Source organism: Podarcis gaigeae (genome assembly GCF_964106915.1).
Source record: "Podarcis gaigeae genome assembly, chromosome: 16".
Classification (NCBI taxonomy): domain Eukaryota; kingdom Metazoa; phylum Chordata; class Lepidosauria; order Squamata; family Lacertidae; genus Podarcis; species Podarcis gaigeae.
In genome coordinates, this window is record NC_139693.1 from 3,123,319 (window position 1) to 3,147,545 (window position 24,227).

At 45.2% G+C, this 24,227-nt stretch overlaps 1 protein-coding gene across 3 annotated transcripts in view; it reads right to left on the bottom strand.

The window, feature by feature from the left end:
- The window catches only part of POGZ (pogo transposable element derived with ZNF domain), a 38,151-nt gene extending 13,937 nt beyond the window's left edge, over positions 1–24,214 (bottom strand). The window contains exons 1-6 of one of the 3 annotated variants that reach the window (XM_083715507.1): positions 24,036–24,214; positions 9,168–9,292; positions 4,538–4,696; positions 3,949–4,124; positions 2,598–2,706; positions 68–370 (exon numbers count right to left, since the gene is read on the bottom strand). In XM_083715507.1, the coding sequence (XP_083571633.1) occupies positions 68–370; positions 2,598–2,706; positions 3,949–4,124; positions 4,538–4,696; positions 9,168–9,291 (871 nt within the window). In that variant the 5' untranslated portion in view covers position 9,292; positions 24,036–24,214. Of the gene's footprint in view, positions 1–67; positions 371–2,597; positions 2,707–3,948; positions 4,125–4,537; positions 4,697–9,167; positions 9,293–22,494; positions 22,868–24,035 lie in introns of those variants that run through there. The other 2 variants (XM_083715509.1, XM_083715508.1) reach the window with 2 other exon arrangements.
- Between the last annotated feature and the right edge of the window lie 13 nt (positions 24,215–24,227).

Below are 24,227 nucleotides of genomic sequence, written 5' to 3' on the forward strand. Positions count from 1 at the left end.
CCAAAGTAATACCAGTTTTTTTTCTTTTTCTTTCATTTTTAGTTTCCCTCTCCACAGGAAGTCTTACCTAATTTGGGGTTAGTAGCTTGAGTGGACTGCCCTGGCTGCTGTACAGTTAACTGTCCCAGTGCGGTTGGCTGTGCTGGAGTAGGAGTGGTGGTGGTGGAGGAGGTGCTGGGAGAGGACTTACTTTGCGGTTGGGCCTGGGACTGCGGTACTGTGCTCCGGATGGTAAGGGTGGCTGGAATGACCGTCGTGAACGTGTTGGAAGACGGCCGGACCGGCATGGCCGGACCAGGTCTCACCTGGGCCATTTGGGAGAAAACCTGAGGGACGCCGACTGCAGGCTTCACAAACTGGGTGCCTGGGGCTGCAAAGGAAAGGAGGGCACAGTTACCGTCCCGTCGGTCCTCGAGACTCTCCTAAAACAAAACTATTAAGGAGGTGCCATTCCTCCGACAGATCAAATCAGTCAGCTTGTTCATTTCCATTAATTCAAGAAATTCTAATCAGTTCCAGGAGACTCTCCTGGAAAAAATTATTACGGCTGTTATAAGGAAGTGCCCTTCCACTTATGGGGCAAATCAGTCAACTTGCCCATTTATGCTAACTCAAGGCACTTTAGAGCAATCTCCATATAGATGGAACAGGAAAGTCTCTCAATTTCTGGCTGCGATTAACCAGGGCTTTTGTGTTGTGTGTGTGTGTGTGTGTGTGTATGTGTTTTACTAAATACATCAATCCTGCAAACACATCATCCTCAATCCAATTAAACGTTACAGACACTGGTCGAGAGGTGGCCGTACTTTGTAGATCATTGCAGTAGGAATCTAGGAAATATTAAGTGTCAGGGTTTCAGGGACAGAGAGCGAGGCGGAGGGGTCCCAGGGCGACGAGGAAGAGGACGACGACGACCCGAGGTTGTCAGTGAGTCCGTCAAGTGAATCCGAGGATTCCCAAAAGGGAGCCCCCCTGGTCAGGCCAAGGGGCAGTAGAGAGGGAAGCAGTCAGAAGCAGGGGAACGAAGAGGGAATCCCCAGTGGGGGTTGGAGATCGGGACCGGCCTCTCCGTCGGAACGGAGTGAAGGGGGTGGAGTTGCCAGTGTGTCAGAAAGAGCAGAACAGGAAGCAGAGAGGGGAAGGAGTTCGGAGCAGAACGTCCTGCCGGAAGGGGAGGAGTGTAGTACCGAGAGTAGCGTAACGGTCGAAAGGAAGGTCAGAGGCAACGTACGCGCGCCAAGTTCAAATGTGGAGGCGCGCGGAAATGAGGAGAGCCCTGAGGAGGAGCCTGGTCCCAAAGCACGAAGGAGGGGGGAGCAGGCGTCAGAAGACTCAGCCTCGGGGGAGTCCCGAAGGGAGGGAGCACAGGGGGGCAGGAAGACCCTGCGGAAAAGGAAGGAGAGGAAAAGGTGGAGCAGTACAAGCCTCTTAAGCTGGTGCAGGGGCGGGACTGACTCAGAGGGGACTTCAAACATCTAAGGGTAAAAGATGCTGAGCCACGGAGCTTGGATGTAACGACAACAATGTTCTTCAATAAAGCCTTTTGTATATAACTTGGACTGGACTTTGGTCTCTTGTGAGCTGGGACCTCGGGTGGCTCTGACATTAAGCTTGGAAGACATTTATTACCTGCCCCCTTCACCCTAAGGTCCAAGGGCGGGTTACAACACTAAAACACAATATTAAAAACAGTTTAAAACAACTTGCTCATATTTGCAGAAATATGATTTGTACAATTCTCTAAAACAATTACATATTGGGCTGTTGATGTTTGATAGATTTAAAAACAGATTTTAATGTTCTTATTTTTAATGTCTGTGTGGCACAAACTGCAGAGGCTGAAACCAGGAGTGGGGGGAGATCGCCTGTGCTCCTCAAATTGCTGCTGGACCACATCTCCCAGCAGCCCCAGCAATTAGAACGGCCATGGAGCAGGGATGAGGGGTTGGGAGTCCAGCAAAATTTGGAGGGCCACAGATGTTCCCCACCCATAATCCAAAAGAAGGCAGTCTTGCCTATCCCCAGCATGGAAAATGCGCTCTCTCTTTTCTCTTGCTTTTAACAGAAGTACACAGGGGGAAAACCCTGAAGACTTTAAGCCATGACTTCGGTCAGCCATGAATCCTGGTTTACCACGCAGTGCAAACTGGTTTTGTGGCTGAGACCTGGTGCGCCCCCCCCCACTCTCCTCCACCTCCTGCTACCCGCTTTCTACTTCTGTACTTTTTGTCCCGCCTTTGATAAGCCTGCCCTCGCGCTGCATTTTTTGTAAACTCAAATGAGGCAGAAAGATGCTAGATAAGCGAACCTCTAGGATTATATATAGGAAGATAATATATTCATCACACTTTCTTTGGCTAAGGAGACACAGGTGCATAGGAGCTCTGTACCTTCAAAGGAGGCGGGGCTGGGACTGAGGAAGCCCCTCCCACTGAAGGTGACAGCAAAAACGTGAAGCTTTTCACGTAGCCCTGCCTCTGCAGCCCATACTCTGGTGCTGGAGGGAAATTTCCTGGGCCTCCTTTCTTCCCTTTTGACACCTACTGGCCCAGCAGCCTGACCCCTCCTCACGTTCACCGTTCCAGCCTCTGCTTTACCTGGGACAAGGGTAATGGGCCGCACTGTCTGGCCTTGCTGTACATTCAGGACAATCCCAACCTGGTTCATCGCGTTCTGCACAGGCCGGACGTTTCGCACGGGGAAACCCTGCAACGTGCAAGCAAAAAGAAGTGGATTTAGCAGGCTTATCTCAACAGCAGGCTTGGGGGCAGACAATGAGGATTGCTGCATGCTGCAATTCCACAGGAACTAAGGGACCCGGGTAGGCTTGTCTAAACACAAGCATTTTTAGCATTTAAATTAAATACAAATTGTACAAATAAATTTATAGTGCATAATTTTTTTTACATAGAATTGTTCAGTCTGGCACCATATTACAGTGGTGCCCCGCAAGACGAACGCCTCGCAAGACGGAAAACCCGCTAGACGAAAGGGTTTTCCGTTTTGGAGGCGCTTCGCAAAACAAATTTCCCTATGGGCTTGCTTCGCAAGACGAAAATGTCTTGCGAGTTCCTGCGGGTTTTTTCCCTCCCCCCCCTTTTCCTAAGCCGCTTATCAGTTGATCCGCTGATAAGCCGTTTAACAGCTGATCGCTAAAAGCCGCTAAACCGCTAATAGCGCTAATCCGCTAAGCTGCCAATGGGCTTGCTTCGCAAGACGAAAAAACCGCTATACGAAGAGCCTCACGGAACGGATTAATTTCGTCTTGCGAGGCACCACTGTATAGAGGTTTCTGAATTATTATAACATTGAGTAAAAAGTGTTCACAGCTCTGGGTATGAGTGACTTCTCTTAACATTTCAGTCAGCTCATTGTTCAAGGTGTCACTCTGCTGGCCCAGTCAAAGTCTACCACGGAACACAGTGACAGGCCAATGGTACCATCCACCAGCTCCAAATGTGAAAAAGAAATAAATGAACTACACATCTGCATAAAAACAAACCAGGAACGTGCCAGGTACTCATAAGGAGTTATCAACAGAAGAAGAGCTCTGTCGGATCCTCAATGTGGCAACATACAGAGTGGTCCAAAAGTATACAGCTTTAGAATCCACTTTCTTTGTTCGTAACTCAAGTTTGCAGTCATCATTCACAATAACAGTATAATAATCCTTTTATCTGACTCCACTATTCTTTCCAACTGCCAGCCTGAAATTTAACTGCCACTTTGTTGTGTGTCAGTGATGTGTACCCATATAATCTGTTGTGATGAATTTCACTGATTCAACTGTATACCTACTTTGCGGCCACCCTGTATTTCCTGCAAGAGCCAATGAGATGCCTTTGGAAAACCCATAAGCTGGACAAGAAAGGGGGGGGCATACCCTGTTGACTGCCCCCCCCCAGCAACTGGTATCAAGACGTAGAAGAGGTGCTGCCCCTCCCTCACCTGAGTCGTGATGAAGATGGGTTGACTGGTCACCGGGGAATTGGTCACATGGTTGGCGTTCTGCATGACCTGCACAGGCCGGAGGACTGGTTGGGTCACCACTGTGCTGAGGCCAGAGCCTGGGTTCTGCGTGAGGATCAGAGGCTGCCCGCCTTGCTGAACGAGAGGAGTCCCAGCTGGACAAAAGAGAAGGGCAAGTGGGCAAAATCATCATTGTCACCTGCCCTATAACTTCCAACTCTTGCGAGATCAGCTTTGTCACTTCAGGGCCAAACAGTGGCTTGGAGGACTGGTGTTGGAGTCAGGTGCAAAATGGCGCCCCAGCAGGGTGGAGCAAATTATCTACTGCATATACACTGAGATTCCCAATATTGAGGGAAAATACAACTTCTTAAAGTGGCATCAAAGCATGAATGTGGCAAATGGGAAAGTGGGTCATTCACTTAATTGGCAGGATTCGTACTGGCCACAGAATCCCATTTTCCTTGGCAAAGAATTTGGGTGAGTTGGATATCGGAAGTGTGTGGCCTTCAGATCCTAACACTCGCCCCCAAACCAAGATCCTCCCATCCAAAGCCTCTCCCCTTACCGCTGTTGTTTGCAAAAAGCGTCACCAGCGTCTTCTTTGTGCTGTCGCTGTTGGGTCCCCCGCTGCCGCTGACAGATGTGGAGGTTGTGAGGCCGCCGCCAATGGATGCATGAGCGACGATCGGCATCGGGGTGGCAACTGGCTGCACGCTCACCGAAACTGCCGGGAAGGAAATTCAAAATGGTTTACTGCCTGCAGGTACGGACAGAGAGGACATCCACATGGCTTAGCTCCTCATGCAGAAACACTCAGTGACTAATTCACACCAGGAAAGCACCTTCACTCTACTCCTTTCAGCACCTGCTAAAAAAACCATTCTTGTTTAGGCAAAGCCTATCTAGACATCTGGTATTTAGCTCATCATTTATTTTAATTATTGTTTTAATGTTTTAAACAGTTCCCTTTAACTATTCTTACTGATAATTTCATTGTCTTATTATTTCTGTAAACCACTTTGAGATTTTTTGTTCTTTCTTACAATGAAGCAGTACATAAATTTTGTGGGGGGAAATAAGTATCTGCCAACAATAAAAGGCTCTGGATCTGAAAACCAGTGCAGAAGCACTGCAAGGGAACTAACAGGATGGAATGGTCATCCATACCTACTTAAATAAATAAATAAATTTACTGAAAAGAAAATAAAAATCCCTGCAGACAGAAAATCAGTATATGATGGAGCCTTATCTCACTCTATTATACTGGTTATCTATAAGCAAAGAAAGCTGATTGCCGAAGAATTGATGCTTTTGAATTCTGGTGCTGGAGGAGACTCTTGAGAGTCCCATGGACTGCAAGAAGATCAAACGCATCCATTCATAAGGAAATTAGCCCTGAGTGCTCACTGGAAGGACAGACCCTGAAGCTGAGGCTCCAAGACTTTGGCCACCTCATGAGAAGAGAAGACTCTCTGGAAAAGACCCTGATGTTGGGAAAGATTGAGGGCACAAGGAGAAGGGGACAACAGAGAACAAGATGGTTGGACAGTGTTCTCAAAGCTACAAACATGAGTTTGACCAAACTGCAGGAGGCAGTGGAAGACAGGAGTGCCTGGCATGCTCTGGTCCATGGGGTCACAAAGAGTCGGACACGACTAAACGACTAAACAACAACAATATATGCAAAGATTCATTCTTTATTAGAGGAGAATCCAATCAGATGAATGAATCCCCACCTTCAGCATGACGTGTAATCCTCCACTAAAAGTAAACAAACCAATAAACACAGCACAGAGAAAATTAGCATGTCATGGCTGAGGGTGAAAGGTGATAGCTTTCTACATACAGGGACATACTTGGTTTCCTTTGTAGAAGCAGGTTGGGAATGTCCCCACCTAAGAGCTGCTGCCAGTTGGCGTAAATAATACTAAGCTAGATGAACAAATGGTCTGATTTGGTATAGGGCAGCTTTCTATTGACCTCTCCGGAACCATGGGGATCGTTATATTGCTATTATTTTTAAGGGAAGGTCCACAGCTTGGTGGTGAGTCATCTGCTTTGCATGCAGAAAGTCCTAGGTTCAAATTTCGGCATGTTCAGGTAAGGCTGGGAAAGACGTCTTGTCTGAAACTCTGGAGAACTGAAACAGTCAGTGTAGATGATACTGAGCTAGATGGGCCCAAAGGTTTAGAGAATAGCTTCTCTCTCTATCTCTCTGTCTTTCTCTCTCATAACCTTAGAACTTGGGGATATCCAATGAAGTTGTGTCTGACGTATCTGTGTCTGAAGTATCTGAAGAAGTGTGCATGCACACGAAAGCTCATACCAAGAACTGACTTAGTTGGTCTTTAAGGTGCTACTGGAAGGAATTTTTTTGTTTTGACTATGGCAGACCAACACGGCTACCTATCTGTAACTGGAACACTGGAAGGTTCAGGACAGATAAAAGGTAAAGGTAAAGGGACCCCTGACCATTAGGTCCAGTCGTGGCCGACTCTGGGATTGTGGTGCTCATTTCTCTTTATTGGCCGAGGGAGCCGGCATACAGCTTCCGGGTCATGTGGCCAGCTTCTGGCGAACCAGAGCAGCACACGGAAATGCCCTTTACCTTCCCGCCGGAGCGGTACCTATTTATCTACTTGCACTGGTGTGCTTTTGAACTGCTAGGTTGGCAGGAGCAGGGACCGAGCCATGGGAGCTCACCCCGTCGCGGGGATTCGAACCACCGACGTTCTGATCGGCAAGTCCTAGGCTCTGTGATTTAACCCACAGCGCCACCCGCGTCCCTCTCAGGACAGATAAAAGAAAGTATTTCTTCATGCAGTGCATAGACTATGGAACTCGCTCCCACAGGAGGCAGTGATAGCCACCAAGATGGATGGCTTTAAGAAAGGTCTGGACAAATTCTTGAAGGACAAGGACATCAATGGTTACCAGCCACAATGGCTAGGCTCTGCCTCCACAGACAGAAGCAGCAATGCTTCTTGAATACCATTTCCTGGAAGCCACAGGAGAGGAGAAGACTCTTGTGTTTGAGTCTTGCTTGCAGGTTTCCCACAGGAATCCAGTTAGACACCATGAGAACAGGCCATTGGCCTGAACCAGCAGGGCTGTTCTTATGTACCTGCAATCATACAGCCCAGAAAAAGATTGAACATCTCACCAGCTGCTTCTCAGAATCTAAGACCCAAGTCTCACATATTAATCTCAAATTGAAGCTATTCTTTATATCAGCCAGAAGGCAGGGAAGGAGCAAATCAGAACAGCCAGACAAGAAGACAAGCTATTAAATGTGCCAATCTGTTACACCCACAAGGATATTAATAGCTAGGGAAGGAATAATGGGGTCCCCCCCCCCCGTGTCTTTGCATGTAAGACTAAAGAACAGAGACTGAATTCCATTGGTAAAGGGGTTGAGGATAAAACTACCAATATCATAGCATTCTTATACAACTCTATAGTGGAACCACACTGGGAACACTGGGAAACAGTTCTGGTTAGTTACCAGACCTCAAAAAGGATATTGTAGAGCCAGAAAAGGGCAAGCAAAATGACCAGGACTATGTGTGCAATACTGGACCAACTCTCTTTCCAGGAAAGCTTACAACATTTAAGGCGTTTTAAGTTGAGAAAAAGGGTGAATAAGGGACATGATAGAGCTGCATAAAACAATACATGCTGTGGAAAAAGTGGACAAGGGTAAGTTTTTCTTGCTATCTCATAATACTGAAACTCAGGGCTATCCAAGCAAGTTGAATTGGGGGAGATTAAGGACAGACAAACGGAACGACTTCTTCAAACAGTGCACAGTTTAACTGTGGAGTTCACTACCACAAGAAGGGGTGATGGCCACCAACTTAAGACAGCTTTAAAAGGGGACTGGCCAGATTCATGGAAGAATAATGCTATCAAAGGCCCGCTAACCACAACAGCTTTGTACAACTACCTTCCACTGCTGGGAGACAGGATGTCTTTGAATAGAAGCTGTTGGAAGTTATAAATGGGGAGAGGTGCTGTCACACTCAGGTGTTGCTTGTGGGCTTCTCAAGGGCACCTGGCTATGATTATTATTTATTAACTGTGTGCATTACTCCCACCAAAGTCTTTAAGGTGACTTACAAGATACAAAATAGGAAATACAATTTAAAAATCCATAAATACAACCGCATAGGAATATCAACGGCCATTTTACAAAGCTGTGCGAAAAGGGTTCCCATAAACAACATTAAAATCTGTCAGCGGAAGAAAGATGATAACTCCCCAAACCCTAAAAACCACATCACTGTTGAAATTAATAGAACTGCTAACGTTCAGTGAAAAGCCAAGGAGCTTACTTGCCAGGAAGTATGGCTGGAGAAAAGTACTGGAACTCTCTGCTCCGTCAAGACTTGAGAAGCCTTTTGCTAGTACAGTCATACCTCGGGTTGAATATGCTTCATGTTGTGCGTGTTCCAGGTGTGCTCCACAGCAACCCAGAAGTAACGGAGCACATTACTTCTGGGTTTTGCCACTTGCGCATGCGCAGACGCGCAAAATGACGTCATGCGCAAAGCGGTGAAAAGCGACTCGCGCATGCGCAGACGTGCAGTCACTAGTTACATTTGCTTCTGTATGCGAACGGGGCTCTGGAACGGATCCCATTCATATCCAGAGGTACCACTGTAATAAGGATAATTCTGGAAGGACCACAGCTTAGTGGCAGAACATCTGCTTTGCATGCAGAAGGTCTCAGGTTCAAGTCCACCCCCTGGCATTGCCAGGTAGGGCTGGGAATGTCCCGTCTGAAACCCTGCAGAGCAACTAGAGTCAGTGTGGAGTCTGAGTTATACAGATCAATTCTGTCTGGGTATAAGGCAGCTGCCCATGTTTCCCTTATGAATCAATTGTCAAATTCCAGGAGACTCTTGTTCCATGCCCACCTGGAAGGGACATACACAAAGGCTCAATTCATGCATTATGAAAATGGTGAGACACAGAAACAGAACTAAATGCAAGATTTCTTTTTTTTTTTAAAGCATTTGGAAAATGAATGCTGCAGTACATCAGATTGGAAGGCAGATGAATTATTTAAACTGGGTATGGATGGCATACCACCCGAAATGAAAACTGCCAAGCAACGTAATGTAGAATTTGTGTATCATCTTACATGAGTTTTGTTTTGTTTTTTTAAAGAAGGAAAGGAAGAGGATCATTACCTGTAGCGGTTTTGTCAACCAAATTGTAATCTTCAACCACAGAGTCCTCGATCACATCACTGATTTTCTGCCACGGCTCCAGCTCCTCCTCCTCACATTCCATAAATAGGTCTGTGTCCGCCATCCTGGGGGTGGGGGAGAAGAAAATAAAATTTGTCAATCTGTCTTTTGCGGAGAAATGAAGAACTGAGGCCTAAGCCAGGAAAACATATGCTATCGGTCCAATAGAACGGTTCTCAAACTTCCTCCCCTCTGGGAACTCTCTCCACGTTCAATGAATGTAAGAAGAGTCCTGCTGGATCATCTCAGTGGCCAACCAGATGGAAATAAGAAGTCCACATGAGGTGGACATGAGCACAAGGAAACTCTTCCCTCCACACCCCGTTTCCAGCAACCAACAGGCACAATGCCTCCAACAGTAGTGGTTTCAGAATTCCTTATACATTCTAGTGGCCCCCAATTCTTGATCATCCTGGGAAGTGTTCAACACCTGCCTAAGGCTGGTATGCCCTGCCTGCGTACCGAGATTGTTGAAGGATCTCTTCTCTGTATTCCACCACTGGGGGAACGAGGCTATGTGGCAGTGCATGGCGGGGCCTTCAATGTGGTGGCTTCCCAAATGGGGACAGCCCTTCCCTTACAGGTAGAGCCAGTTCCAAGAGCATTATCATTTCACACAGGCATGTCAAGTTTTGTAGAGTTGATGGTTGTTTTAACCTGCTCTATTTTTCAATGGTATATTTCAGCATGTTGTTTATTATTTGTTTGTTTTTATCTGTGCCCCACCAGAGAACAGATGAGAGGACAGATTATAATATTATTTAATAACTAAAGTAAAGAGGAAATATTGTCAGATCTTCCACAAAGCCACGATGCTGAAAGTGTTTGAGGAATTGGCCCAATGCCTATTTAGAACAACTGCTAAACTGAAAGTTTAACAACTGGCTTTGTGTTTTGTTTTTTTAAAAAACACTTGCTGTTACTTTGTTTTGCTTCAGTCATTTAAATTGTAACTGTATGTCGGCTGTGATACATACTATCACATTTATATAGCTTTGAAAGAATTATTATTAGTATTTCATTTCATTAATATTACAACAAAATACCCATCAAACCAAATTATGACACTGTGGGAACTCTTTAACTCAGAGGTCAGCAACCTTTTTCAGCCATGGGCCTGTCCACCGTCCCTCAGACCGTGTGGTGGGCTGGACTATATTTTTTGGGGGGGGAAATACGAACAAATTCCTATGCCCCACAAATAACACAGAGATGCATTTTAAATAAAAGGATACATTCTACTCATGTAAAAACACCAGGCAGGCCCTACAAATAACTCAGAGATGCATTTTAAATAAAAGGACACGTTCTACTCATGTAGAAACACACTGATTCTCGGACCGTTCGCAGGTCGGATTTAGAAGGCGATTGGGCCGCATCCGGCCCCCAGGCCTTAGTTTGCCTACCCCTGCTTTAACTAGTGCCAAGATAACATTTCTTCTATCTAGTTCTTATTTTCAACAAATGAGGAGTACAAAAAAGAAGAAATGTTCCTAAAACGATGCTTTGAAAGAGCGAAGGTGATCAAGGAAACATAAGGATTTCACTGCTTTTTTCCATCTACATCCAGTCTAACAGAAATTGTGACTGAGGTGTACTCCTTTAGCAATGAGATTGAGAAGTTTGACACTGAAGGAGGTACAAAATCTCTGGATATGTGCTGTTGGTGGACTATGAAAGTGGAAAAGGAACCGTGACTTCTTTCACCCGCCAAGCCCAGTATCATCTTCTGTTTACCCATCTAGCCGGGATGCTCTTAAGGTAGGGTGAGCACAAGTTCTAACAAGGGTCAACCAAGAACTGCAACTGGCCGCACTTACACTTTGACAAAAAAGGAAAAGTTGTGTGGCTACAAATGCTCTTTAAGAGAGTTTGGTGTGAAGTATAAATAATGGAAGAATAAATGTTTTCAGACCCGTTTCATGTGTAAGGTTTCCACACCCATAATTTAGTTTGATATGCATTTTGTTGTAATGTTCATGAAATGAAGTACTAACAATAATTCTTTCAAAGCAATTCTATAACACAGCAGCAAGCTATCACTCTACTTTGGAACATGTTTTTAAAAGAAAAGCCTGACTAGCTTTTCAGATACCTTACAATTGCATAACTTTCTAAAGAAATGCCTGGCGTAACTGATATTATAGTCTGAAGTCTTGTTTCTTCTGTTATATTTTACTCCAAGAAGACCTATTCACCCTAAATAGAACCCAGTAAGGCAGACATGTATGTACAAAATATTTTTTCCAATGTGATCCCCTTGAGAGCCCAAGATGAAATTTTGCAGGTAGATCTTAGAAATATTAAATAATCAATACAATATTTTTTGAAAAAGTTTCATCATTAATTTTAATCACTTTTTAAATTTTTTAATTTTGTAACTTAAATCTAAAATTTAAAGTAAGTTCATCTTTTGACATATATTAAAATCCCAAGAAGTTCTGAAGTGATTGGTGTTTTAGTTTTAACGTATCTCAATGCTGGGTTGAGCTTTTAAGATTTTTGTGTACTCCAACAAGGCCAAAATTGTCAAATTATTTTTTTTTTGACAATTTCAAACCCTCATAGCTCACAAACGGGATGAGATAAAAAGCTAAAATTTTAGATTTAAACTTTGTTCTGATCATTCAACAAGTGTACAAAATATTGAGAAAATTGGATGACAAGGTAAAAAAGTTGGATCACTTGATATGGAATGAACCAGCTGAGGTGCCACATCCAAAAAGGTGTTCTCATTGGTAGAGAGAGAAAGTGCCAAAGAATAACCATCCCGTGAACTCTCTCTGCATTCAAAGCTTGCTGACATGGTTCAAAGTTATAAACGATTCACTGCAATTTTATTTTGCTTGTTTGAAGCAAAATTTCACAATACAGGACTGTAAACAGTTAACAGATTTGTTGGGGGCGGATTTTGTAATTAACACTAAAGCCTAAACCTATTGATAATTCAGTGTTATGTTGTTGTTGCTCTAATTTAATGCTTGAGAGTTATTTGTCTGGTTAAATGTCCAGCTTCTCCAAATGCTACAATTCTAACCACTCTAGAGGAGGCGACTTTATTATTATTACTTAATTCATACACCCTAAACAAAAAATTATATTCACAGGGCAGCTAAAAAAATGTCCTCTTAAGGGATCAGTTTTGCCATACTTCTTGCTATTCTTCCATATATGTAGCATTACATTTGCAAAACAAAGTTGACGTTTACTGCCGGTTTTTTTGATCAAGCAGCTCAACTAGCTCTGCTCTAGCCATCCAGCCTGATCTGGCCCATATGCTGCTTGGCCAGATCTACGGCAATGCCATGATAGCAGCAGGCCTGAATGATGACCCCCTGGCCAACAGTGAACTGGTTGAACAAGCTCCTTGACAAAGCCCTGGAGAAGCACTGAGAGTCTGGACTCTCTAAGACTTTAAAGCTCAACAACTTTCGGGGTGTCCTAGTTTTTTGTTTCTGAAATATGGCAACCCTAGTAGTTTCAATTTTAATGGGTTGTCTGCAACCAAATTTTACCCAAAGTAGACCTACTGAAATCAATGGACCTAAGTTAGTCATGTCTATTAGTAATTTCAATGTGTCTACTACTCTACTGTTATATTATTTCAACAATTTGCATACCGCTTAATCACGGTCATCTCTATGCAACGTGCAAGAGAATCTGAATGGACTGTTTCCATTTTAGCTGGTTGTGTTAGTTTGCATGATTCATTTTATTATTCCTATGTGCTTTTAACCAGCTTGAAACTAGCATGAAAGTCACTATTCCAGATGCTGCTTTGGTTGGAAAGATGTTGTAGTAAGCAACTAAAAGTGAATAGAGAGACTTTTGCCGTTCGGCCTCATGCCTTTCAACTCTTCAGATAACACCTCTTGGCTTAAATTCCACCTTCTTGTGGATGATTCCATTTCCTACCTCATTAAACTTTTATTCTCTGTCCATTGTACTATTTGCCATCAACTTCTTGGTCACCTACTGAAGCCAACTCCCTTTGACTTCCCATCCTCTTTTCCTCACAACCTCCGTGGGTCCTCTGTTACCAGGGTTTGCATCCAACTGAGGTCCATTCCTTTCAGCGGGTCTACTATGAGCAGAAAAGCTGGGTGCTGCTCAAGCGATACAGCTGTTTTGAAACCCCTTGGGTCCACATTGATCAAAGGCGGGGAGCCACAGGCCTGGAAACCAAATACAGTTCTCCAAGCCTCTCTGTCTGACCCTTGAGATTCCCTCCAGGCCACACACCTCCACCAACCTTGCTTCATAGCCTACTTGAGTCTTTTTGCTTGGTTGGGATGTCCCATTGAACTCTGATAATTCTCTTGGTTGCCTGCATCAACATCTTTGAAGATTTAAGAACAAACATAGCCTGGCATCAAGATACACTGGTCTACCTACAACCCCAGCACATTATTTTAAACCTCCAGAACTCTTCAAGAACTGCAAAGAGACAAATTCTAAGCAGGCCACTGTGTCCAGCCTCAAGCACAAATTTGTACCATTTGCACACACCAGTTCAACTAAGTAGAAATCTTTGTACTTAATTGATTAACAACCTGGCACAAATAATAATAGCAGACCACTTCCTTAACTTAAGTAGCCAAACCAGTTTTAAATTTTCTTACAACAAGGAAAGGAATCATTCCATTATTTTCAAACTGAGTGCCATGAAAAATGAAAACAGTGTTTATTATTTACATATACAGACTGGTTGTTGTCTGAGATCTCAAAGCAATTTACAATGAATAGATATGAGCACAGTAAAGTAAGTACAATAAAATCTTCCACCAAGTGATTTGTAAAACAAATATATAAACAATATCCATACATAAACACAATACTCACGTAAATGAAATCGGGGAGCACTAGAAGGCAGCACAACGTAACATTTCAACCAGCTAAGACACATTGTCATTACACCCACTCACTTGGTCCACTCACCTTCCATGCAACCACCATACTCCTTTCACTACCTCAACCAACCACTCATACATAAAGCACTCATACTCAATATTATAATTACAATATTATAACCCACATACAAAGGGTATGATGGATGTACCCACTAACCAAGCCTTCACCAATCTGATGAAAACCTCCAGATCTGGATGGCTGTGGGTGATGGAAGTTATAGTTCAAAACAGAGGATAGCACATTGGTGAGGTTTCTGCTCATCTATACCCCTTGAAGGAGGGAGGCCATGGAGTGTTGATCAAAGTGGACTGGACAAATCCACTGAGTAGGCTATCAATGGATACTAGCCTTGGTGGCTATGCTTTGCCTCAACAGCTGGAGACAGCAATGCTTCCAAATACCAGTTGCTAGAAAACCAAAGTGGGGGAGAGGGTTCTTGAGCTCAGATCCCGCTTGCAGGTTTCCCACAGGCATCTGGTTGGCTACTGTGAGAACAGGATCCTGGACTAAATGGGATACTGGCCTGATCCAGCAGACTCTTAATGTGTTCTTAATCCCACTCAGCTAATATAGGCGGGCGCTATGGCCCTGAATGAGGAAGGACACACAGGCTGACTCAGTTCACCTTACAACTGTCATGGGGGGTATTGGGGGGGGGGTATCCCTGAAGCATCTAACGCTGACTGACGCTCCCTTGTTCCTTTCACATCAACACTATTAGGTGAAGCTCATTAACTGCGTTTCCATTTTATTTTCCAACCAGCTGCATCAAACCCTGTGCGCCACTGTTAGTAAGTCATACAAGATGAACAGAGTTAATAAGTAATATAAGAAAAGTCCCCAAGTGCTACAACGCTCCGTGCACCCCCCCCCCCCGGGAAAAAGAATGGCTGAAAAATTGCTGAGGAAAATGAGAGGCTAAAACCATCGTATTCATATTTAGGTTATTGATTTGGTCCTGAACTTTTTTTAAAAAAGGAAGGTTCACATGGAGGTGAATCTCCTTCACCATGGGCGATCAGATGTGTGGCTATTTAAAAAGCCTGTGTGAAATTACATTGTAATGATTGCAACTGGAATAAACACATATTATTCCGCTGCTTGCTACCACACATACACACACACGCACACTTCCCATTTGACTAATTTTAAAATATAAGTCCCCTTGGGACAGGCACCTCGCCTTTTATCTAAAAAGAAATGCATATTCTTCCTGTAGTTACTCCTCTCCTCCTTGTTGCCTCTTCCACCACGGTTGGCCCCAGTGGTTGGAATGGTTGGGAATTTGCGGGGGGCCCACACTGGTGGGTCGTGTGTTGTGTGTGTGTGTGTCAATAGTAACAGCGCCTCCCCGCAAGACCTGCTCCTCTTCCTCTCCGCCATTGCAACCTCCTTGCTTGTTTATCAGCCTCTTCACTCTGGTCCAGAAAGTGTTACTGGTGAGAAAGTGGATCAGAAATGACACTCTCAGGTATCTTGTTCGTTCTCTGCTTGTCAAGCAAGCAGCTCTGTTGCCATGAAGAGGAAGAGAAGGAGATGGTGATGGCGGTGGAGAGGAGGTAGATTTGCTGAGGGGAGGAGGTTCTCTGAAACCTGGAGCCAACACTATCTCCCACGTTAAATTTCACACTGGACCTCTTGTACATCATAAAGCATCATGCACACTGACAAGGCTACCAGCAGGTAAATACCCAGAGATTGCTACGGTGTCACCTCTCTCAGAAACCCAGTGCACTCAACAGCCAGTATTTAACTGAGACCTCACAACACCCACGCAGGTTGGCAAGGATACACACTTGATCAACAGTAACAGAAGAATGGGGGGAGGATGCACAGGGACCGTGCTCCAATAAGAAGCAACTCAGGAGCAGCCAGCCAGCCAGTCTGTCTATCTAGGAAACTGGACTTCATCTTCCAACCAGGAGCACATAGTGCCAATCTGCTTTTAGCATATTAAAAGTCAGGATGATGAAAACATATTATGCCTGGGTGAAACACAGTGAGTGGCTTGTTTACTGACGGTTGTTATCAAGGGGTACCACGGCCATAACCACAGAGTCAACGGCTGTGGATATTTTGACAGAAAAGCAGTATGTAAAAGATACAAAGTGTGTAAAAACCCTAGATGCTGCAAGGCAGCCTGAGAACAGTGGATAGAAGGAATTTGTTTACAGCAAAGGTGGCTAAAGCTTTGGCGCTCCCAGGAGTTGTTGGACTCCATCAGTCCCCACCTAGGATGGCCAGCCAATGGTCAGGGAGGATGGGAACTTGAGGCTAGAGATATTTGGAGGGCCCACAGACACCTGCATTACAGCAATCACCAAAGCTTTCAGACCTTTAACCCTAACACACAACATAGGACCAATCTGCTTCATAAAAAACCCCCTGCACACACTCATTATATTATTATTATTATTATTATTATTATTATTATTATTATTATTATTATTACTACTACTACTCCCCCCTCCCGCTTTTCTCTCTACTTCCTGCCTTTTTTCAATATTTCCCCTTCTCTTAAAAAAAATTCCAAGAAGAAAAGAAAGATAGCAATGCCACATTTGTGCATTCTAGCCCATTGGTTGAAATCCAGCAATTAATTAGACCAGGGCTGGGAAAACTTTGCCCCCCCCAGATGTTGTTTGGCTCAAACTTCCATCAGCCCTAGCCACCATGGCCAATAATCAGACACAGTGGGAACTGTAGTTCAGTAACATCTGGAGAGCCACAGGTTACCCATCCCTGAAACAGAATTAGGCTTACAATTCCAGAGGGCTGACCACATTTTGTAAGAATAAAAAACCAAGGATCCAGTGGCTCCTGAAAGATTATCACGTTTCTCAGGCTATAAGGTTTATTGGGCTAGAGACCACTTTTCCAAATCTGACCACGTGGCCTGTGGTCCTCTGAAGTGACAGTCTTTTAAGATGCCACAGGACTCAGCTGTTTGAAGCTACAGGGTGGTTAAAGGGGGAGCTTATTTTTAGCAGAAAAAGGAGAAAGGAAGGTGTTGTCCTGGAACTGGCCGGTGTGTGTGTATGGAATTTCCAGGCTGCACATCACTGACAAATTTGGTTATAGTGCTCCCAAAATAAATTAACCGATTGTTAAATTTATTGCCTACTCTTCACCAGCAGGTCCCAGGGTGTGGGTCCAACAATTTACAAACAGCACCTAGGAACATGTAAGATTTCCCCCCTCACTCCAGCAGCAACTTGGAATATTGAAGGTGTACATGGCATAGAAAGCTGCTTTATATTGAATCAGATCCTTGATTCAACTAGCTCAGTACTGTCCACACTGACTGGCAGTGGCTCTCATGGAAGTGCAGGGAGTTGAACCCGGGACCTTTTACATGCAAACTATGTGCTCTAAAACAGAGCTGTGGTGCTTGCCTCAAAAATAAAGCAAGATTCCAGTCCTCGTGATTCGGAATGATCGGCTGATTTGAACAGGGGCATAGGAAGCTGCCACCTGAGTCAGACAGTATTATCTGCACTGACTGAAAGCAGTTCTCCCAAGATTTTAGGCAGGACTTCTTCACAGCCCTAGGTGGAGATGCTGGGGATGGAACCTAATATCCCCTATATGCAAAGCAGATGCAGTTCCACTGAGCTACAGTTCCTCCCCTCACATTTTCATCAACACATTTATTTATTTTTTAAAAGGGTATGTTAATAATGTCATACTGGCCAGAGTGATTAAGGCTGGATGGCTCTGGAATGCAACAAACCAGCCCCAGATCCAATTTCTCGTGACGCATTTTTCAGGCCAAAGAGTCTACGACTTCCTCAGAGTACTGTTAAGAGAAGAGAAGCTTTCCAACTCAAAAGGTCCATTTTTCTAGCAGGAGAATCTGATTCAACAAGAAGCATGGCACCTGGGAGAACTCCTGGGAAGAGGTGGGTAAAAGAAACAGTCACCTGACAGACAGCAGAACTGGTTTAAAACACACACTCAAAGGTTTGTCTTGAAGGAACTGACAAGATACTACACATTGTTCAATTACATGCATGTTCACAGAGAAATTCAGTCAGACTGCAGCCTTGAACAGAACAGGATTCTGCAGAGGTCTGACCTAGGGTCACACACTATTCAAAATCCACATTAATTACATAAACTAGGGATAGATAGCGCCTTCATGGATCACTGCCTTGCCGTGGCAAAGGGGCCTGAATAACTCAGAGAAGCTATGAACTATGCCAAGCAGGGCACCCAAGATGAACAGGTCATAGTGGAGAGTTTTGACCAAATGTGATCCACCTGGAGGAGGAACCGGCAAGCCACTCCAGTATCCCTGCCAAGAAAACTCCATGGACAAAGACAACTCTCTGGAAGAGACCCTGATGTTGGGAAAGATGGAGGGCACAAGGAGAAGTGGACGACAGAGGATGAGATGGTTGGATAGTGTTCTCGAAGCTACCAGGATGAGTTTGACCAAACTGCGGGAGGCAGTGGAAGACAGAAGTGCCTGGCGTGCTCTGGTCCAGGAGGTCACGAAGAGGCGGACACGACTAAACGACTACAACAAGGATAGAGACTTTTTCAGCTTGAGACGCGCATTCCCTTTCAGGCAAGCTTTTGAAGGTGACATGTCTACAGTGGGCAGGGCCAGAGGGTAAAATGAGAGGAGCAACTAATACCAATTTTACCTATATAAGTAAGTTAGTTTCTGCACACACTCACACAGCATTCTGTATCCTATATCCAGAAGAGCAAGAGGCATTATCAGACTTCAACAACACATTCCTGCCAGGCAAAAGCACTGGGGGTGTAAAGCAGGGCTACTGAGGGGTGTTGCCTGGGAAGCAGGGTGTATACTCTCAAGATGGGTTATGAGAGCCAGAGAGAGAGGACTGGAGGGCCACTTTCACCTCCTGTGCTTGAGGTTCCCCACCTCTGACATATATGCTTATGAAAATGAGACAAAAGTAGGAGGACGTGCAACCATTTCTGAGGAAAAATTCAAAATGATCTGAAACGAAGGAGAAATCAAGATGCAATTGAATGGAGGTAGAAGGTAAGTGTTACACAGAAAGTTACTGAATACGTTAAGTTTATGATGGGGCAAAACTCACTAGCTACTCGCACTTCAAAAGGAAGATTCAGGAATTACAGTACGACAAAGTGGACATGAGATAAGCCAACAATAGGTTGCTATGATACAGAAGAATGTTGCATCAATGAAATATCACAGCCAAGATTCTGGAAGAAATGGAACTGGTCTATTTTGGACCAGTGAAGTATCTCTTGGGCAACCCAAAGAAGTTGGAAAATAGGGAGATAGTCTGAGGAAAGTCTGAAGATACAGGGTGTATTTAGCATAGATTAAGGAAGATAAACTGGACTTACTGCTCGTGTTTTCAGATAGAATGGATAGATAAGATAGATAGATAGATAGATAGATAGATAGATAGATAGATAGATAGAACTGAAGAAAGTGAATGGTTGGTCACCCTTCAAAGGATGTTCAAATCTCAGCTTAGTGAAGAAATTCACTGGGTGATGTTGGGCTACTCTCAGTCTTTATCTCTTTACAGGGTTGTTGTGAACACTAAGTAGGTAAACTCTGTGCACACTTTCCTAAGCACATTGGGAAATGGTATATTTAAGTGATAGTTCAGAGCATAGTATATTAGAACCAGCCGACCAATTCAACAGTTTATTTATTCATTTGCTGTTGTTGTTAAACAATGTGGCAGAGTCCTAGCTAGACAATACCATCCTACATTGAAGAAGAGGGTGTCCGTCTTCCTCATGAAAATAGGATTGCCAACTTTTGAAAGAGCTCATGAATCTATAACCTCAGTAGCAGTTTGAGCTGCAGATAGCAGCAAATACATTAACACTCATCTCAATGAGTTTCCTATGCACAGAGTGCTTTGTTTGTTTGTTTTTTTAAAAAATACAGCCTTGACATTGAAAACTCCGCTGAACATGTAGATAATTTAATCCATTATGGTGCTCATGCTGATGTCTGATATTACAATAGGAACAAGTGCTAGAGAAACAGTGATATATGTCAATAAAATAAAAACACCCTTCTTAAAGGACTACAGTATTTTGTTCTAGGCACATAAAGGTAGGGGCACTGAGAGATTGTGTCCTAAATTTATGCAAACTATTATCCTAAATTTATCACCCAATTTATTTTTCTTATATATGGGTGGACTGCTTGGATCCCCCCCCCAGACCTTGTAACTAACAAAGGATGCCCAAATCTTGTGTTTCGAAGACTCCTGAACTCACTTATTAGGGAACAAATCCCACAGAATACACTAGGATTTACTTCAAAAGGAAAACGCTTAGAAATACAGGAGCCTTCTAGTACAGTGGTGCCTCGCAAGACGAAAATAATCCGTTCAGCGAGTCTCTTCGTCTAGCGGTTTTTTCGTCTTGCGAAGCAAGCCCATTAGCGGCTTAGCGCTATTAGCGGCTTAGAAAAAGGGGGGGAAAGGGGAAAAACTCGCAAGACGTTTTCGTCTTGAGAAGCAAGCCCATAGAGAAATTCGTCTTGCAAAGCGCCTCGAAAAACGGAAAACCCTTTCGTCTAGCGGGTTTTTCGTCTTGTGAGGCATTTGTCTTGCGGGGCACCACTGTATATCAAATCTGGGGACATTCGTCACCTTTCCACAGTAGGGGTTTACACATCATAATCAAGTTAAAAGGTACCACCTTTTCAACTGTTTGACACTTTACAAAATCCCTACACAGCAGACAATCCCTTCACAGAATTTGCCACCATGTATACAGGTGCCAATTTGCACTGTGATCTGTGAGCTATAAGTTTATACCACCTGCCATGAATTCACAGGATGCCCTAACAGCAACAAATATGTCTGTCTCAATGCCCACCTGTAATTTGGAGTTAAGAAAAATGGGCCAACTTACTGTCTTGTTATATAAGCACATGGAGATAATGGCCTGTTTCACACTTAACTTGGTTTAAGCCACAGTTTAACAAGCGATGAGTTGTCCCACAGACAATCAAAGAAGCCATGGCTTTTCTCCAGCGTTTGGTTTGTTTCCCAGCTGCTTTTGCCTAGTGCCTTTGTGGGCTACTGAGCATCTGAGGATGGGGTGGCCAAACAAACCATTAATATTATTATTTATTAAATTTATATACTGTCCTTCATCAGAAGATCTTAGGGGCAGTTCACAGAGAATTAACACATAATACCCAAGACGTGGTTAAAGCAAACCAAGTTTTGCAAGCCAACAACAAATCAGGGTTTCAGATCACTGCCTTATGGGCAGTAAACAAACCACAGTTAAGCAACTGGCCTTTGCATGCAACGCTAAGCCATGGTTTAATAAACCATAGTTTTAGCGTGTAAGGGCCCTGCAAAGGCCTGTCTAGCTCAGCATGCTATTCATGCAGGGGTCAAGCAGATGCGTCTGGAAAGCCCACACACTGGACCTGGGCACAGTAATAATACAGTCATACCTTGGGTTACAGCCACTTCAGGTTGCGTTTTTTTGGGTTATGCACCCGCCAAAAAGGGACACGGGTGGCGCTGTGGGTTAAACCACAGAGCAGAGCCTAGGACTTGCTGATCAGAAGGTCGGCGGTTCGAATCCCCGCAAAGGGTGAGCTCCCGTTGCTCGGTCCCTGCTCCTGCCAACCTAGCAGTTCGAAAGCACGTCAAAGTGCAAGTAGATAAATAGGTACCGCTCTAGCGGGAAGGTAAACGGCGTTTCCGTGCGCTGCTCTGGTTCGCCAGAAGCGGCTTTGTCATGCTGGCCACATGACCCGGAAGCTGTACGCCGGCTCCCTCGGCCAGTAAAGCGAGATGAGCACTGCAACCCGTCAGCCATGACTGGACCTAATGGTCAGGGGTCCCTTTACCTTTACGGGCCAAAACCCAGAAGTAACGGAATGGGTTACTTCTGGGTTTCGGCGGTCGCGCATGTGCAGAAGCGCTAAACCCGCACATGCGCAGATACGCCACTGCGGGTTGCGAATGTGCATCCCGCACGGATCACGTTCGCACCCCGAGCGTCCACTGTACCTTTATTGTCATTGTACAACCTGTGTACAATGAAATTAAACAGCAGCACTCTTCCCACTTGCGATTCCCGGCATATGGTATAAAGAGGCATACTGCTTCTGACAGTAGAGAAGACAGCCATCATGCCTTATAGCCACTGATATCCTAATCTCCCATGCTCATGCCATTTATTAAACCAGGCCACTGTATACAAATGTGACATATCCCTGAAGCCATAAAGGTCTCAACCCACCAGCCTCCTTGCTGCACAGATGCAGAGTTGGGAAACGGTGGCTTTCCTCCCTAAGTTGTGCAGATGATCATTATGTTATAATGCACAGAAGAAAAATTAATGGGAAGCTCACCTGTAGCTCTTAGCCCAACAGCTGATCGTAAGCACAGGGAAAGTGGGAAGCCCTGGCCGCGACTGTCACATGGCCGCAAACTCCCTGCACAAGAAGACTTTGGCAGTGAACAAAAACAGCCCTTGGCGTGAATTAGTATGGAAAGGGTGGGTCCCCCCCCCCGCAACTCTCACAGAACTCACATCGGCGACGGCAAATGCGGAATTCGATTTAATGCAGAATAAAAGGAGCTGTGTTGCCTCGAGGTGGTTGACATGACAACAAAGCCAGGTCAAGGGATGAAGCTTCCTTTCTTAATTCTGATGGGGGGGAATGGAGGGGGTTGTCAGAATATTAAAAGCCCCCCCAAGCGAACATATTATTATATTCTATTATAATTATGTATGTTTTGGGGAGGGATGCGATTTCTGAAGCGAAGCATCTCCCTCTTACTCTCCCCCCCACCCTTAAAGTGAGGGAAATTCAAAACCAGCTACTTCCCACTCAAAGAGGACCCCAACAAAATATCATTATTCCTCCCAATATGGATTTAAAAATCACCTTAGAAAGCCCAACACCTCATGCTTTAGTGGGGGGGAGGAGAAAAATAATCCCTTTGCCCAACATGGCCGCCCACCCAGCAGCTTGGGAAGGATGGGTGCATTAGATTAATATATTAATAAATTTGTACTATATATATGTGTGTGTGTGAATGGTGTGTATGTGTAGATACATGGAGTCCTATGGTTTATTCTGATTTTTCATCTCGTAGTGTGTATTTATGCTTTCACTTAGTACCTATGACGAGATTGGGGGGATTTAGGAGGGAGGAAGAAACGGGTTCTGTTTGAGGGACGAAAAAAAGAAGATTGGGAGTGGGCGGAGGGAGCCGCGGCCACCTCACTCCCTTTTTTTCCCTCTCTTTCTCGTCCCGCCCCTCAGGACGAAATAGTCCGGGATCACTCCGCGCCTTCCCCTCACAGCGAAGGAGGGCGGAGGGAAAAAGTAACAAGGCAGAGGTATTCCGCCGCCTAGCGGGCGGGAAAAGAGCGAAGCCCCGCCCCCTTTCTCCCCCTTCTAAGAGCGAAGCCCCGCCCTCTCCCCACCTCCCCTCCAATCGGCGGCTTTCGCTTCGCCCCTCGCGCCGCCTCGCCTGCCCCCTCCCCCCCCCTCACGGAACGTCTCGCTTTGTGTACGGCGCGCGCGCACTTTCTCCCTCGCTGCCCCCCCCCAAATACGCGGCTGAGGTAAAATATATATATATATATATATAAAGAAGGGGGAAAAGGTGGACCGCTTTCTGAGGGGGGAAAGAGGCGAATGAGGGGTTAAAAAAGAGAGCCGGGCGGTTCGAACCGGTTTCCAACGGTCTCCAACCGCCACCTGCTTTCCGTTGGCGGGCGTCCGCGCGCCACCGCCGCCGCCATGGCGCACGCGCGCTCCCCTCACACACCTTCTCTTCTTCGCCCTCGCGCTGCCTCTTCCCCTCCCCCCGCAGCTAGCGGGTCGTGCCTTCCGTCGCGTCCGCCTCTCCCCTACATAACGGAATGGCGCCAACTCACCTTCCAGGCTCTGGCCGCCGCGGCTGCCGCCGCCGCCGCCGCCGCCGCTGCTGCGCCTCCCGTCTCCCTCCTCAGAGCCTCGGAGGCTTGGCGCGTCCACACTCTTAAAGGGACACACACACCCCTCGGAGGAGGAGAGCGGCCTAGCATGAGCTTCTACGCGCACACCCCTCCCTCCCTCCCTCCCTCAAA